At 43.0% G+C, this 17854-nt stretch overlaps 1 protein-coding gene across 3 annotated transcripts in view; it reads right to left on the reverse strand.

Moving 5' to 3' along the window:
• stxbp6 (syntaxin binding protein 6 (amisyn)) overlaps positions 1-17854 on the reverse strand; it is a 79702-nt gene that overhangs the window by 58841 nt on the left and 3007 nt on the right. The window contains exons 1-3 of one of the 3 annotated variants that reach the window (XM_088353782.1): positions 16063-16347; positions 8657-8794; positions 4991-5198 (exon numbers count right to left, since the gene is read on the reverse strand). In XM_088353782.1, the coding sequence (XP_088209908.1) occupies positions 4991-5144 (154 nt within the window). In that variant the 5' untranslated portion in view covers positions 5145-5198; positions 8657-8794; positions 16063-16347. Of the gene's footprint in view, positions 1-4990; positions 5199-8656; positions 8795-16062; positions 16348-17854 lie in introns of those variants that run through there. The other 2 variants (XM_088353781.1, XM_088353783.1) reach the window with 2 other exon arrangements.

Genomic DNA, 17854 nt, shown 5'->3' on the forward strand with positions numbered 1-17854 from the left:
CTGTTATGCTTTGTCCTGTTTTAGTCTGTTATGCCTTGTCCTGTTGAGTTCGTGCCGGAGGAACTCTGTGTTGTTCTGTTTTGCCCCGGAGTATTGGGCGACTTTTATTTTGTAAATAAAACTTATGGATCGTCAACGCATTTGAGTTCTCCCTTCATGCCTCCTGCCTCTGTTCTGGTCCGGTCCCCTTCCACGCCACCACGCCGCCGCGTGACAGAATGAACCAGCCAACAAATAGAACTCAGCGAACGATCCCAGCGCGACTTGGGGAGAGCTGGAGAGCGCAGTTCGGCAGGCGCCTACTGAGTTGGCCTTCCCTGCCCGTTCGAACCACGGCCCCGCCCGTCGTGGCCCTTGCTGTGCCTCGAATGGGGGTCCCACGAAGAATTGACGCCTGCCTGCCCGACTCCCGTGCCGATTGCCTGCTATTCCCTCTCCCCTGCGTGCATGTCCGAATCCGACTCCGCTGCCCGTCGGGCCGACTCCGACTCCCAAGCCTGCCTGTTCGACTCTCAAGCCTGCCTGTTCGACTCTCATGCCTGCCTGCCCGACTCTCATGCCTGCCTGCCCGACTCCCGTGCCGATTGCCTGCTATTCCGTCTCCCCTGCGTGCCAGCCCGACTCCGACTCCCAAGCCTGCCTGTTCGACTCCCAAGCCTGCCTGTTCGACTCCCATGCCTGCCTGTTCGACTCCCATGCCTGCCTGTTCGACTCCCATGCCTGCCTTGACTCTCCCTGTACTGATTTTGTTCAGTCTTTCCTGTCCTGTCTTGTCTGTTCTGAATCTGTTCCCCACTGAGTCTGACTCTTCTGAATCTGTTCCCCCCTGAGTCTGACTCTTCTGAATCTGTTCCCCCCTGAGTCTGACTCTTCTGAATCTGTTCCCCCCTGAGTCTGACTCTTCTGAATCTGTTCCCCCCTGAGTCTGACTCTTCTGAATCTGATCCCCCCTGAGTCTGACTCTTCTGAATCTGATCCCCCCTGAGTCTGACTCTTCTGAATCTGATCCCCCCTGAGTCTGACTCTTCTGAATCTGATCCCCCCTGAGTCTGACTCTTCTGAATCTGATCCCCCCTGAGTCTGACTCTTCTGAATCTGATCCCCCCTGAGTCTGACTCTTCTGAATCTGATCCCCCCTGAGTCTGACTCTTCTGAATCTGATAACCCCCTTAGTCGACTCTTCTGAATCTGACCCCCCTGAGTGCGACTCTTCTGAATCTGACCCCCCTGAGTGCGACTCTTCTGCATTGGCCTGACCTGAGTGCGACTCTTCTGCATCGGCCTGTCCTGAGTGCGACTCTTCTGCATCGGCCTGTCCTGAGTGCGACTCCTCTGCATCGGCCTGTCCTGAGTGCGACTCTTCTGCATCGGCCTGTCCTGAGTGCGACTCTTCTGCATCGGCCTGTCCTGTTTACCTGTTCTGATTTTGCCTGTCCTGTTTATCTGTCCTGTTTTTGCCTGTCCTGTTTATCTGTCCTGTTTTTGCCTGTCCTGTTTATCTGTCCTGTTTTTGCCTGTCCTGTTTATCTGTCCTGTTCTCGTCGGTTCTGCCTGTCTGTCATCCCCTGTCCAGTTGGCCACCAGACCCCCCCTGCCGAGCGCCGATTCCGATCCGCCCGACGCAGATGGCGCCTGCCTCTCCCCGTTCCTGCGTGTTCGGAGGAGGGAGCAGGGTTGCCCCAATCGCGATCGTCAACATTCCGGGGCGCGAGGTAGTAATTTTTTCTTTTTTGGGACCTCGGGAGCTGTCCCTTAAGAGGGGGGCTCTGTCACGGTCGCCATGACGACCAGTATGCCACGCCCCCGAACTCAAGCTGAAGCAGATCAGCTGATTGCTGTTCTGCAATTTAAGGCTGGATTTTGGGTTTGGCGGGTGCTGGTTCATTACTCATTATTCACAATCCCGGTCTGTTATGCCTTGTCCTGTTTTAGTCTGTTATGCTTTGTCCTGTTTTAGTCTGTTATGCCTTGTCCTGTTGAGTTCGTGCCGGAGGAACTCTGTGTTGTTCTGTTTTGCCCCGGAGTATTGGGCGACTTTTATTTTGTAAATAAAACTTATGGATCGTCAACGCATTTGAGTTCTCCCTTCATGCCTCCTGCCTCTGTTCTGGTCCGGTCCCCTTCCACGCCACCACGCCGCCGCGTGACAGAATGAACCAGCCAACAAATAGAACTCAGCGAACGATCCCAGCGCGACTTGGGGAGAGCTGGAGAGCGCAGTTCGGCAGGCGCCTACTGAGTTGGCCTTCCCTGCCCGTTCGAACCACGGCCCCGCCCGTCGTGGCCCTTGCTGTGCCTCGAATGGGGGTCCCACGAAGAATTGACGCCTGCCTGCCCGACTCCCGTGCCGATTGCCTGCTATTCCCTCTCCCCTGCGTGCATGTCCGAATCCGACTCCGCTGCCCGTCGGGCCGACTCCGACTCCCAAGCCTGCCTGTTCGACTCTCAAGCCTGCCTGTTCGACTCTCATGCCTGCCTGCCCGACTCTCATGCCTGCCTGCCCGACTCCCGTGCCGATTGCCTGCTATTCCGTCTCCCCTGCGTGCCAGCCCGACTCCGACTCCCAAGCCTGCCTGTTCGACTCCCAAGCCTGCCTGTTCGACTCCCATGCCTGCCTGTTCGACTCCCATGCCTGCCTGTTCGACTCCCATGCCTGCCTTGACTCTCCCTGTACTGATTTTGTTCAGTCTTTCCTGTCCTGTCTTGTCTGTTCTGAATCTGTTCCCCACTGAGTCTGACTCTTCTGAATCTGTTCCCCCCTGAGTCTGACTCTTCTGAATCTGTTCCCCCCTGAGTCTGACTCTTCTGAATCTGTTCCCCCCTGAGTCTGACTCTTCTGAATCTGTTCCCCCCTGAGTCTGACTCTTCTGAATCTGATCCCCCCTGAGTCTGACTCTTCTGAATCTGATCCCCCCTGAGTCTGACTCTTCTGAATCTGATCCCCCCTGAGTCTGACTCTTCTGAATCTGATCCCCCCTGAGTCTGACTCTTCTGAATCTGATCCCCCCTGAGTCTGACTCTTCTGAATCTGATCCCCCCTGAGTCTGACTCTTCTGAATCTGATCCCCCCTGAGTCTGACTCTTCTGAATCTGATAACCCCCTTAGTCGACTCTTCTGAATCTGACCCCCCTGAGTGCGACTCTTCTGAATCTGACCCCCCTGAGTGCGACTCTTCTGCATTGGCCTGACCTGAGTGCGACTCTTCTGCATCGGCCTGTCCTGAGTGCGACTCTTCTGCATCGGCCTGTCCTGAGTGCGACTCCTCTGCATCGGCCTGTCCTGAGTGCGACTCTTCTGCATCGGCCTGTCCTGAGTGCGACTCTTCTGCATCGGCCTGTCCTGTTTACCTGTTCTGATTTTGCCTGTCCTGTTTATCTGTCCTGTTTTTGCCTGTCCTGTTTATCTGTCCTGTTTTTGCCTGTCCTGTTTATCTGTCCTGTTTTTGCCTGTCCTGTTTATCTGTCCTGTTCTCGTCGGTTCTGCCTGTCTGTCATCCCCTGTCCAGTTGGCCACCAGACCCCCCCTGCCGAGCGCCGATTCCGATCCGCCCGACGCAGATGGCGCCTGCCTCTCCCCGTTCCTGCGTGTTCGGAGGAGGGAGCAGGGTTGCCCCAATCGCGATCGTCAACATTCCGGGGCGCGAGGTAGTAATTTTTTCTTTTTTGGGACCTCGGGAGCTGTCCCTTAAGAGGGGGGCTCTGTCACGGTCGCCATGACGACCAGTATGCCACGCCCCCGAACTCAAGCTGAAGCAGATCAGCTGATTGCTGTTCTGCAATTTAAGGCTGGATTTTGGGTTTGGCGGGTGCTGGTTCATTACTCATTATTCACAATCCCGGTCTGTTATGCCTTGTCCTGTTTTAGTCTGTTATGCTTTGTCCTGTTTTAGTCTGTTATGCCTTGTCCTGTTGAGTTCGTGCCGGAGGAACTCTGTGTTGTTCTGTTTTGCCCCGGAGTATTGGGCGACTTTTATTTTGTAAATAAAACTTATGGATCGTCAACGCATTTGAGTTCTCCCTTCATGCCTCCTGCCTCTGTTCTGGTCCGGTCCCCTTCCACGCCACCACGCCGCCGCGTGACAGTATGCTTGTGTTGATTATTAACAGATTAACAGGATGGCCTCGGGGTGCTGTGTTGTAGTTTAGCAACAGCGGAGTGGACGACGTCGCACGCTAGGCCAAAAGCTCAGCGTCCCTGCAGCAGATGGAAATCTTTGTGCCCAGGGTTACACCACCTCGTGTTCACGTAGATAGCGAGTCCGCCTCCTCCCTGCAGGCTTTTGTGTCTCTGACTGCCCTAACAGTGCTGAAGCTCCATGTTACCGTCCGGGACGCTAGACGTGAGCCACGTTTTCGAAAAACACAGCGAACTACACTCACTATACGCTTTGATGTTTTTCACCAGCACAGCCAGTTCGTCCGTCTTATTTGGTAGAGAGTTCATTTGCCATGATTAGGGACGGTACCGAAGGCGTATAACACCTCTAGCCGCTTAGCCTCCACGATAGGGCCCCCTCATTAGCTGGCACGAGAATTCTTCAGGGCAAGGAGTTAATTCCTCGAATAAACGCATTTTTGTGCGTTAAAACCCATAACCATAGGATAGAAAGTAATCCAAAGCGTAGTTGTCAAACGGGAGGAAAAACACCGAAGATAGAAGCAGACAATTAAAACAATAAATCACAAAAAGAGCGAAATAACACGGAGCTGCTGGAAAGACTCTTGGCGGCGCCTATGAGTTTACACACTGTCCCTTCAAAGTACACTGATCATCCAGTATCCAAATAACCAAGGCCTTGCTGTCCCACCCAGAATGTTATGCATGACTGATTTAATTGGGAAACAAAAAAAACAAAAAAAACACTTGTAACAATAATTCTATTTCAGCGCTAATCCAATCTGTATTGACCTTTTATTGGCAGAGGACCACGGGCTCGTAATTGCCCACATCAGCGCGGGAATTAAAAGGCCAAAAGAAAAAGGTTCTGACCTGAGAGGCAAATAAATGTCAGGTAGTCTCCCTGCCCGCCGGTGGCCAGGAAAGGAATCTTCTTTTTGGTCTTGCGCTTGACTTGCACAGCCGCTAGCATCTTCTCATCGTGGGGGACGAAAACTTCCTTGTTGATGGCCGCTTTGGCGCTCATCTTCGAAACCGGGGGGTCGGGTTACCGTGGACGACGGCGAGACGCGCTCTCCACCTGCATCCATCACGGATACAAAGGGATCACAACGCATTCGGAAAGAGGGAATTTAAACCTTAAGGGGCTGTAGTAAATTCATAATCCCAAAGGTGAGAACCACCAGGAAAAGTATGTGTGTGTCGGTGTGTGGAGTCAAACTTTGGAACAATTTACAAGACCAGATGAAACAATGTCCAACTGTTCACTTGTTCAAATTTAAATACAAAAAACATTTCTGACGGAATACAGAGATGAAGAAAATGGGGTACGAGTGATACTAGAGATTGTGAATAGTGTGTCTAGAACTATAGTTAACTTTGTTGTTATTGTTATATCAAAACTGTTATTATTATTACTATTGTTGTTATTATCATTGGTGTATTTGATAGGGAAGATGAAGGGGTAGGGAATATAAGCATCTGCTTCTTAGTAGCCCCTTTTCGAACATTATGTAACATTATTCTGTTGTTAAGTTATTGTTTTTGTTTTTATTTTAATGTTTGAAATAAAGTTTCATTCATTCATTATCCCAGCAGGTAATCTTTCCAAAAATCAACTAAGTCACAATATTAGCTTGTGAAAGAAGTAAGCCATATTTTTTAAAAATTGAAAGCTTGTAAAACTGCCTCATGGAGCCATATCAGTAAGAGAGCAACACTTTAATTGTTAGCATTCTTGTAATAGTGATTTAGCAGTTCACACCAGTTTCATGGACCGGAACAACCAGCATTGTGGACATGGACACTAGCCACTGTCGGGAATTAAATCTCAAAATGCACCGTTTACCAAATTGTTCGAATTAGTTATCTGACACCATTAACCAAACACAACCTACATTCACCCAACAATTTATGCGCACTCCCCGCATAATGGCGTGCCGACTCCTCCCATGGGCGTGCATTGCTTCTGTCACTTGAGAAGTAAATGCTAAATATTTTTGCAGTGAACACCTGTTTCATATCCATAAACTACTAATACTAACAATAAGTACATGGCTGTTAGCCGTATTAGCACATAGCATAATTTCAATGGCTAGCTTTTCTTTAACCATTAACATCATTTTAGAAGTTAATACCCAACATGTTAGCAGCAAATCCCAGTTCTATGGATCTTAACTACTAATGCTATTGCTAGGATTGCACACACAGAACTTAAGCCGAATAGCTTCAGTGGCTAGCTTTGCTTTAGCCATTAGCATCATTTTGTTTTTAATGGACTTTATTGTCATTGATATCAACGTGGTGAAAGATTGTATGGCACTCCAGGGTGAAACATGTAATAAAGACTTTAAAAGAAAAAAAAAAAAAAAGAGAGAGAAAAAGCTGTTGGGATATATAACAAAAAATATATACAACATGGTGCTTTAAGACTATAGTAATTGTGCAATGAAATAATAGTGCATCGTAAATGGTCTGCATTTTTATAACGCTTTTTAAGTCACTGAAGACCTCCCAAAGCGCTTTACACTTAGGGGATTCAGTGTATTGCCCAAGGACACTTCGGACAGAGCCGGGAATCGAACCTGCTACCACTTGATCCAAAAACCTCCTGAGCTACCACCGCCCCAGTAACAATAGTTCAATGAAGAGTAGTGTAATAAACATTTAGCAGCAACAAAAATTCCTAAATAAGTCACAAAATAGATATTTTCAGTTTTAAACGCTTGTTTAGGGTGGTGGTGGCCTTGGGGAAGAAACTGTCTATCTTTGTCTCTATAATGCTGATGGCTCTCCCGCAGTACCGCAAGCCTGTAATGTCCTCCAGACTGGGAAAAAGAGTAATATTTTGGTGGCTAGCTTCACTTTAGCCATTATCATCACTTAAGATAATGTGAAAATTTCACTATGACAAACCTTGACCTCTAAGTGAATGCAAGCATTGTGGAAATGGCCAACAATGCAAATGCATTTGTGTTCAATAGCCTAAAATGACAGAATATTAAAGATGAATAAGATATTTAATGAATATGTTTAAGAATGTGATAATTAGTTGCATTTTTTTGGACTAATCTGGCAATGGACTCCGGTGCTTCATCACTCTTGCTGCTGCTGGACCTTAGTGCTGCCTTTGACACTGTGGACCGTAATATCTTACTAGATCGGTTGGAAACATGGAATGGTCTCTCAGGAACCGTCCTCTTATGGTTCAGATCCTACCTCTCAGATAGGACGCACTGTGTTAAATATGGCGAAATGATATCTGAGCCCTTTAGTGTTACCTGTGGTGTTCCGCAGGGTTCAGTACTTGGCCCCCTTCTTTTCAGCATTTACATGCTTCCATGAGGTGATATTATTCGCAAGTATAATATCAGTTTCCATTGCTACGTGGATGACACTCAACTATAGCTTCCGACAGAGATATATGCCACACTAAACTGTGGAAATTTGGAGGCCTGCCTCTCTGAGATAAAAGAATGGATGTCACTCAACTTCTTGCGCCTTAACTCTGAAAAGACCGAAATGTGAGTTATTGGTCCATCTAAATGCCGTGATTTGTTCTCAAAAACTGCTCTAAACATTGACAAATGTAATGTCAGCCAGAGTGACCGAGTTAAAAATGTAGGTGTCATATTTGACCCCGATCTTTCCCTTTAAACACAGGTGAAGAATATTACTAGAACAGTTTTTTTCCAACTTCGCAACATTGCTAAAATTACTGTAAAGCTCAAATTCGCCCTATGCTGTCTCAGTAGGAAGCAGAGATTATAATTCACGTGTTTGTTACCTCCCGTCTCGATGACTGTAATGCACTACTCTCCGGTCTCCCGAAGTCCAAAATCAAGAGCCTTCAGCTGGTACAAAATGCTGCAGCGAGGCTTATAACTAAGACAACAAAGTTTGATCACATGACCCCGATTTTAGCTAACTTGCATTGGCTCCCTGTTAGCTTAAGATGTGATTTTAAGGTTCCCTTGTTATTTTACCAAATCATGCATGGACTTGCTCCCTCATACCTCTCAGATTGAATTCACTCTTATGTTCCTGCTCGGAGCCTTCGCTCTGAAAATGCTGGTCTGCTATAGATCCCAAGAGCCAAGAAGAAATTAGTAAATCCGAAAACCTATTCGGGCCCCGGTGCTGTGGAATGCTCTTCCCCTTGAGATTCAATCTGCAACTTCAGTGGAAATGTTTAAATCTAAGCTTAAAACACACTTGTATTCTATAGCATATGAATAACCTATATTTTATGTTGATAATATGTATTATTTGCCCTCATGTAGGTTTTAGATGATGGGATGGTGTCATAGTGTGTAGTTTGCAATAGTCTTTGATCTGTGCAGCCCTTTGAGACTCTTTGTGATTAAGGGCGTCACAAATAAACATGACTTGACTTAATCTCGTTGTAAACAATGACCTATACATTGTTATGAATGACAAAAACAGCACAGCAGTCAGGAGCTTCAACAACAATATTGTGGGTATAGGATTTCTCCCTTTAGTCGTAAAAAGATGACTTTTCTTTTCCTAATGACTCACAGAATTGGCTTTTACAGCGCGAGCGTCCTTTGAGGGTGATGTCTCACCATCCGTCTGTCTTTTGGCGGATGGATCCTGCATGCACCGTAGGAAAATTCACTCCTGTGACTTCAGTTTATCTGTCCAAGTCATGTGATTCTGGGGAGAAAAACTTCCTGTGTTTACTTAAGTGGCGATTCTAATGCCTGACAATTCATTTTTAGAGCGTTATAATTATGGATGCATGATAATTATCAGGACCGTAACGGCCAAACATCAAGCCACAGTTTTAGCCATTCTATAATCAGCCCACACTACTTTTTATAGAAAAGATTCAAGGCTTTATAATCCTCAAGAGAATATATTTTGATTTTTTACAGAAGTAGTACAACTTGGTCGTGTAGCCTCTAGACCTCTTCGTAATGTGTGTGAGGCAATAGAGAGCTTCCAAATATAGAATGTAGTCAAAAGAAAATAGATAGACTGAGTTAGAGCGTCCGCAGCACAGTTCTGAGGTCATGGGATCAAACCTTCCTGTGTGGAGTTTGCATGTTCTCCCCCGTGCTTGGGTGGGTTTCCTCCGGGCACTCCGGTTTCCTCCCACATTCCAAAAACATGCATGTTAGGTTAATTGGCCGGTCAAAATTGTTCTCAAGGTTTCTTCATTTTCCTCATGTTGAGGTTTTGAGGTTTTCCTTGCCCTCGTGTAGGTTTTAGATCAGGGGATGGTGTCATAATAGTCTGTGGTTTGCAATAATTAGGGGTCTGTGCAGCCCTTTGAGACTCTTTGTGATTAAGGCGTCACAAATAAACATGACTTGACTTAAGGTTTTTGAGTTTTCCCTTGCCCTCATGTGGGTTTTAGATCAGGGGATGGTGTCATAATAGTCTGGTTTGCAATAATCTGTGGTCTGCGCAGCCGTTTGAGACTCTTTGTGATTAAGGGCGTCACAAATAAACATGACTTGACTTGGGTGTAAATGAGCGAGTGAGTTGTCTGTCTCTGTGTGGCAACCAGTTTAGGGTGTCCCCTGCCCACTGCCTGAAGATACCTGGGATGGGCTCCAGCACCCCCGTGACCCTACTGAGCATAAGCGGTGAAGATAATGGATGTTTCTCATATTTCTATTTTCTTAAAAAGTACTAGTATTAATTGGTCGTGTAACCTTTCTGCCTCTTAATATTTTCTTAGATGCATCGCATTCTGTACTTTAACGAGATCATTGGGTTTGGTTTTGTTTATAAAAATGTTTTTCTTTTTTTTTGTCGCACTGCGCATGTTTAAATAAAATTCAAGAATTGATTTGTTATATCTACTACTGTAAACACGAGAGATAATGCCGCTTGTTCCGCAAAACATGACCCAATTTGTTGTGTCGTTTCAAACAAAGGGATCCGATGTCTTTGAGGTTGTCGGGTGTTATTTTGAACAACACGACCCCAGTTTTTTGTGGTTGTATAAAACAAACGATCCAATAGTTTTAAATTCTAAATTATGTTATTTTAAGTGAAAGGAGCGCTTACAAAAACCCAATTACTATAACAAATAAACCCAAATAATGGATGGTTTCACTCTTGAGAATAAGTGAATTATATTTCTTAAACAAGGCATGTCTGCCGCTCAGTATTGAAGCACTTTTTTCCGATTACGGTTTTAAGTGAAGCATTTTCACATTACTGACACAAAAGTATCGATCGAATGACCGATGAAGTCGATACTTTGTTTACTGTAGCTTTACATTACTGTAACTGTAAAGCTAAAATTCGCCCTATGCTGTCTCAGTCGGAAGCAGAAATTATAATTCACGCGTTTGTTACCTCCCGTCTCGATGACTGTAATGCCCTACTCTCTGGTCTCCCAAAGTCCAAAATCAAGAGCCTTCAGCTGGTACAAAATGCTGCAGCGAGGCTTTTAACTAAGACAAGAAAGTTTGATCACATGACCCCAATTTTAGCTAACCTGCACTGGCTCCCTGTTAGCTTAAGATGTGATTTGAAGGTTCTGTTGGTAGTATACAAAATCATGGATGGACTTGCTCCCTCACATCTTTCAGATTGAATTCAGTCTTATGTTCCTGCTCGGAGCCTTCGCGCAAAAATGCTGGTCTCCTAGAGATCCCAAGAGCCAAGAAGAGATCCGCAGGTTCGAGAGCGTTCTCCATCCGGGCACCGGTGCTGTGGAATTCTCTTCCCCCTGAGATTCAATCTGCAACCTCAGTGGAAATGTTTAAATCTAAGCTTAAAACACACTTCTATTCTATAGCATATGAATAACCTATATTTTATGTTGACAACATCTGTGTATTATTTGCCCTCATGTCGGTTTTAGATCAGGGGATGGGGTCATAATATAGTTTGTAGTTTGCAATAGTCTTTGAACTGTGCAGCCCTTTGAGACTCTTTGTGATTAAGGGCTATACCAATAAACATGAGTTGAATTGACTTGACTCAAGAAAATAAAAACACATTAAAATGATTGGAATTTTCAGCAACTTTTTATTTTTGTCTTAAAGGATGTAGCTAAAATGAATGAGTTATCGGTATCAGCCTCCAACAGCAAGATTCTATGAGTCATCAGTAGGGAAAAAACGTCTATTGTCCATACTTAGTTACAATACGGAATTCCGAAGTAACACCTAGGGACTGGTGGTGCATAAAAATCTTTGCTTTGAGGCGTTGTTGCAAAAACATTTTTTTTCCTGGCATAAACGCAAAATATCTATAATTTATTGCCGCAAAGTGAAAGGGAAAACAAGCTCAAAAGGTAGGACGGCTTATCCAGCAGGCAAGAATTCAATCTACCGCAAAATAACATTTGTTTTGAGACCACTTTCAACGTGAGCTTTTGTCCAAATAAGTCGCTTTTATTGCTACCTTGTGGTTTCTTTTCTTGCGTTGTTTAAAGCGCTATCACATGCGGAGCTCTTGTAAAAGGAGATTTTCATTTGGAAACCGGTAGTGACTTTTAGGTCAGGTGACTTTGTAACTGATTAACTTGACCGAGTAAAGTATAAGATTTATTTATACTAGACTGGCCACAAAAAATGTTTCGTTGAAACTATGCAGCACAGCGCCAACAAATCAAGAAAAATAGCAGGTATTTCGTCACGGGATACTTTATTAAAAACAATAGATCTTTTGTTTGTTGAAACAATGGAGAGCTTTAGTAGAAAAGAGTCTTTGTCATTTTCAGTACTTTCTGTACCGTCATGTTGTGTTTTGTTGCTTTCAGCAGAATTTTGCTTTTAGAATAGATCAGAATAGAATATACCTTTATTGTCATTGTTACAAAATGGGTTAACATATTGTGACAACGAAATTGGGCATGACATTCCAGTTTCATATATTCACAGTGAGGTAAAAAAAACAAGAAAATAAAGGAACAGAGAAGATAAGGTTATAAAACGAGGATAAGGCTATAGTTATAATTTACACAATATTTAAACAAGAAATGTCAGCATGTAGGATGTCACATACAGTTTGGTATCGTAAGGGTTTGTGCAATATGCATTTGGTGCAAAAATAGTCATCATAGTGCAAAAAATAGTCAACATATGCATTTGGTGCAAAAATAGTCATCATAGTGCAAAAAAGTGCAGTCAACATTGTGCAAGAAACATAGACATGAGTACCATTTACGTTCGTATGAGGTAGTGTTTTTGCAAGAGGTTTTCAGTTTTTTGTGCGGTGTTTTATGCCTTGAAGATATGATCTCACCAAGAGTCCTTAGAAGTATATAAAGGCACTCACATCTTCCTCAGACTGTCTTCCTTTAATGTTATATTCGGTTAAGAGCATGGTTAGTGTTCCAAAATAGCTTGTGTTGTCTTTCTTTCATGTTTAGATAAGTAAGTTACTGTGGCTGTGGAAAATGTTGTCGACATATATATTTGTCCTTCCTCTTTGCATCCTCCTGCTTTTTTATTTTAATCTTAACTAGTTGGTATTTTAACAACCTGGGTGGTGTCAATTCATGTTTTGTTCAGTGTGACAGTTTGTATTCCGACATATCCTTCATCTGCAGCCTTTTATATTTTGTTATGAGGGTTTTACCAGGATTTTTCCATTTAAATGTATGACTTAAGACCTTTTAAGACCACATCCAATGAAAGTTAAGACCAATCTCGCACTTATTTTGGCATACATTTATGAAATATTGCAAAATAATCTGTCGGTAGGACTCAGAAAAACTGCATAAAAGAGGTACAAGTAATAGTTCCCATCCCAAAGTTACAGGACTCCAACGACAACAGCGGATTAGAGACTGTAAGTAAAGCTCCAACGTCCATCTATCCATTATCTGCACCGCTTATCCTCAGTAGGGTCGCGGGTGTGCCGGAGCCCATCCCAGCCATCTTCGGGCAGTGGGCAGGGGACAGTCTGAACTGGTTGCCAGCCAGTCGCAGGGCACAGAGAGACAATTCGCTCACTCATTCACATCTAGGGACAATTTGGAGCCAATTAACCTGACATGCATGTTTTTGAATGTGGGAGGTAACCGGAGTGCCCGGAGGAAACCCACGCAAGCACGGGGAGAACATGCAAACTCTACACGGGAGGTTCGATCTCATAAGTTCAGAACCGTGCCGCACACACGCTAACCACTGCGCCGCCGTGTTGCCCCATATTTTTGTTAATTTACTTGTTATACAGTCTATAATACAGATAAGCCCGGGAAACATACATTTGAGAGTTAGATTTAAGACATGTGAACAAAATTGATGAAATTTTGAGGCTTTGATGTGATTTGTGGTTATCAAACTTAAAGTTTTTAAGACCCCGCGCAAACCCTGGTTACATCAAGTCAGTGATTCAACATTATGTATTAGAAATGTGTAGTTGAGTCTGTGTTATATCAACCAATATATGTCCTGTGTTGTTTTCTTTCATGTTTTGTTCAGTTAGAGCTGGTGTTCCAAAATCCTGTATTGTTTTTATTTTATGTTTTGGGTAAATTACACCTCGTTAGTGTGCCTGCATTGTATTTGAATACGGCATTGTAATCGTCATGACCCTCTAGTTTACGCTTTGTTTCATCCATGTGTTGTTCTGTTAGAGAAGGTCAATGTTGGAACAGTATGTGGTTGTTCCATCCACGTGCGAGTATGTTTCCTGCATGCTGTCTTATTTTGTTCAGTTGAAAACAGTTGCGTTCCAACAGATCCTGTCATTTAACTTTAGTGTTTCGTTCATTTAGATCTAGTTAGTGTTGAAACATTGTGAGCCTGTTGCAGAGTAACATGATGTCTTTGAATTCGAATCAATCAAATGTGTTGTTCCGTTTCCGTACACCAGCGCGCCGCGGTATAGTAATTTAATTGTCGTACTGTGCCGTGGGAAATCATCCCATTTGTGTGGCTGTGCTCTACTGAAAGCGATCTTTCATTCGGATTTACTTTTCCCGGGGATGCAACGGCACTGACTGGTGGCATACGGCGGGATTTTTATTTTTTTTAATGAAAGAAAGGTGCCTTGTCTCAAAAAAAGGTTGAAAAATACTGCAGTACACTTTTTTTAAATAGGTGCATTTTTTGGAAAATAATAATTTTCTAAAATAATTTTGTTTCTACATAATGGGAACTACTTCTATGGGCACATGAAAACTCCATCCCATAACACAATTCTTTATCCGGCAGTTGGATTTTCTTTGACTAGGATTGGGCAAGAAAATAAAGAATTAAAGTTTTCTTGGTCCCAAGAAACTCAAAAGCAGAGACGATGCTAGACGTAAATGGACGATAAAAAGTAAAAAACACAGATAGATGTAGAAAATGAAACCGCACCTCTCAAGTCTTTCCAGAGAAGAGGCCATATTTTATCCTAAGTGGGTTTTAAGGGTGTCACTGCTGGGAACACGAGTAAGATAAGAAGCCTACAGGCTTTTAAGAGCGAAAAAAATAAAAATAAAACACTATAATCTTCTACGGAAACCAATTTACTGTACTCCATTTTTGTTCAAGACCAATGTGGAGCTCCAAGACGAAACGAAAATATATTTTCAAACTGCATGAGCTGTGTTTTAGAATATCAGGTAAAATATGAGCTGTAGGCCAAATCATTATTTCCAGTTTGGAATTCAATGAAAAGAGAAAGTTTTAGTTATAATTTGTTTGTATGACAATACAATATTGACATAGTTATTTCAAAACAAACAAATTCATTTCAATGTGTCTGCATTGCCAATAAATAGGAATTGAAAGGAGGTCCAACAATGTTTCTGCCTGCAAAAAAATAAAGGAAATTGAAAAAACCCAACAACAAGTCTCCCTTGCAAAACAAGAATCTATTGAAAGAAGGTCCAACTACGCACATCTGTCTTGAAAATAACAGTAAATTAAAAGTCCAACATCGTGTTCGTCTTGCAAAGAATAAGGAATTGAAATAAAGTATAACAACGTGCCCATCTCAAAAGGAAAAATTAATTGAAAGGAAGTCCAACAGCGTGTCAGCATTGCAGAAGAATTAACTTTTTTTAAAAGAACTGGGAAAAAACCCCAACCTTGCAATATATATGTATATATTTATTACTGTGCTGCAAATGCGATGGCTGCAGGTTAGGGCTCTCCACTAGCCACCGATGTTGTGGCAGTGGGTCTGTGTGGCGACAAAAGAAAAATACCAATAATGTATCGGTCTTCCCCAAAAAAAAAAAAAAAAAAAAAGGAATTGAAAAATATCCAGCAATCAAAGTCTTGTAAACAAAGGGAAATGAAAAAAAGTCGAACATCATATAGGTCTTGGATTTAAAGAACTGAAAGTGAGTCCAACAGTGTATGTGTATTGCAATCAAAAGGAAATTAAAAGAAGGTCCAACCACTTGTCTCTCTTGGCATCAAAAACTTATTACAAGAAGTCTAGATATGTTATTGTCATGGCAATAAAAATAAATGGAAAGAAAATAAACAATGTATGGAAATGGCCTGCAGCGCTTTATCTGTCTTGCAAACAAAAGGAATTGAAAGGAAGTGCAACAAATGGTCTTGGCATCAAAAACGTATTAAAAAGCAGTCTAGGAATAAAATTGTCTTGGCAACAAACATGAATTGAAATTAAATGTCTATAAATGTATTTGACTGAGCAACAAAAAGGAGTTAAAAGTCCATCAAATTGACTTGACGATGACGTCACGACAACGTGCAATATCTCGTCAAACCTTTTTTCAAGGACAGCAATTTTTACTTTAAAATAAACTGAAAATTTCCCAACAACAACTCATAATAAAAAGTTGATATTAATATAAAAATATAAGTTATAAAAAAATGTAAAATTGCGTAATTAGGAGTGAAAAGAATCCAAGTTTGTGCTGTCACAAACCGCTATTCACGAGTCCCGTTGCATTAACACCTAAAGCAACTTTAAAATTGAAAAGAAAGATTTTTGGAACACTTTTTCAAAAATAAAAATAAAAATTTTGCGGTTTTACTCACCAATTTCTGCGTTTTTGACGTTTCCCCCCCTCACACGAATGCAGTCTAAAAACTAGCTTGACGCCTCTGACATGTCCGCGCTTTTTCTGTTGTCTTTCTACCGAACTTCCACGGACGCTTGTCCGAAACAACTTTACTTTATTTAATTTTTTAATCTTGGACTCGAAAAGGGAAGAGTCCTTCAAGCGTCCCGCCTGACTGCGACTGAGTGAGCGAGTGTGTGCCAGCAGCAGGTTCTTTCCCTCATAGACGCACACCCTTTCAATTCACGCCGTCCCTGTGGGCGGCCATGTAAAGGGGGCGGGGCGAGGTTCTCTTTCTACTCCATTTTTTTTTTAATTTGAATTTATTTTGCTAAAATATTTTACTACGTTCGTATTTAGAATTTTTATTTAAAAAATGATGTTTTGCCTATCTGAAGTTAAAAAAATATATATATTATTTTTTTTCTTTAAACGTTTTTTGGCCTTGTTTCCCAAAATCTCGTAGTATAATCGCGAACTGAACTCTCGCAGCTTTTGAATGTGCACGCATGTTGGGTCGTTTCTGGAATTAGTCGTTGAATTAACCCAAATGGAAACAATTTATTTTGTTGAATATACTTTTCTTTGGCCCTTATTTTCACAATTTCGTACTTCTATCGTGTAATTAAACCAGATTTTAAATGCGCATGCGCACTGGTTCGTTCCCGAGATCACTTTTGGCGCGCTAGTCAAGTGGAAAATGGCGGAAGCTAATAAGACGGAATATGGAGTATTAATTATTATTATTACTTTGTACGTTTCTATGCTTTTTGTATTTTCAATCAAAGAGAACATCGGAAAGACTTGGGAGCTCAAATTTTGTTTTATGTGTTATCGCATTCGGGAGCCAACCACAAACTATACACAAAGCGTGCTATGTACATTATTTGGACATAGAGACACATTATAATTCCCCCAAAATTCTACGTCCAAAAGATTTATAGAGCTACGTTACAAACTATCAAGATTTTGTCTGTCGTTGTTTTATTACATGAACCAGCTAAGAATAACAATAGTGGTGAGCCTGCAGCCAAGCGTCTGACATGAGTGACTAGAGAAGGAAACAGTGGCAAACATTTTGATGCCTCAACCACAGAACAATGATGCCTGCATGGATGGCCAGCTGTGGAAGACGAGTGGCACTGGCCAATGAAGCAGGAGCAGCTCACAATAACAATGGTGGTGAGCTCTAGCCTGCAGCAAACTGGCTTACACGTATGACTAGAGAAGAAAACTGTTGAAAAAATGATTAGGCCTCAACCACAGAACAGTGATGCCTCCTTGCATGGCCAGCTGTGGAAGACAAGTGGCATTGAAGGATGAAGCAGGAGTCGCTGACTATAACAGTGAGCCATAGCTTGCAGCCAAGTGGCTAACATGAGTGACTAGAGAAGGAAACAGTGGAAAAGATTTTGATGTCTCAGCCACAGAACAGTGATGCCTGCTTGCATGGCCAGCTGTGAAGACTAGTTGCATTGAAGAATGAAGCAGGAGTAGCTCACAATAACAGTAGTGGTGAGCTCTAGCCTGCAGCAAAGCGGCTTACACGTATGACTAGAGAAGGAAACAGTGGAAAATATGTTGATGCCTCAAACCACAGAACAATAATGCCTGCTTGCATGGCCAGCTGTGGAAGATGAGTGGCATTGAAAGATGAAGCAGGAGCAGCCGACTATGACAGTGAGCCATAGCCTGCAGCCAAGTGGCTAACATGAGTGACTAGAGAGAGAAATCATGGGAAAAATGGTAACAAGGCCTCAACCGCAAAA

This window comes from Urocampus carinirostris, chromosome 15 (assembly GCF_059441175.1).
Source record: "Urocampus carinirostris isolate Australia breed hairy pipefish chromosome 15, RoL_Ucar_1.0, whole genome shotgun sequence".
In the NCBI taxonomy this organism is placed as follows: Eukaryota; Metazoa; Chordata; class Actinopteri; order Syngnathiformes; family Syngnathidae; genus Urocampus; species Urocampus carinirostris.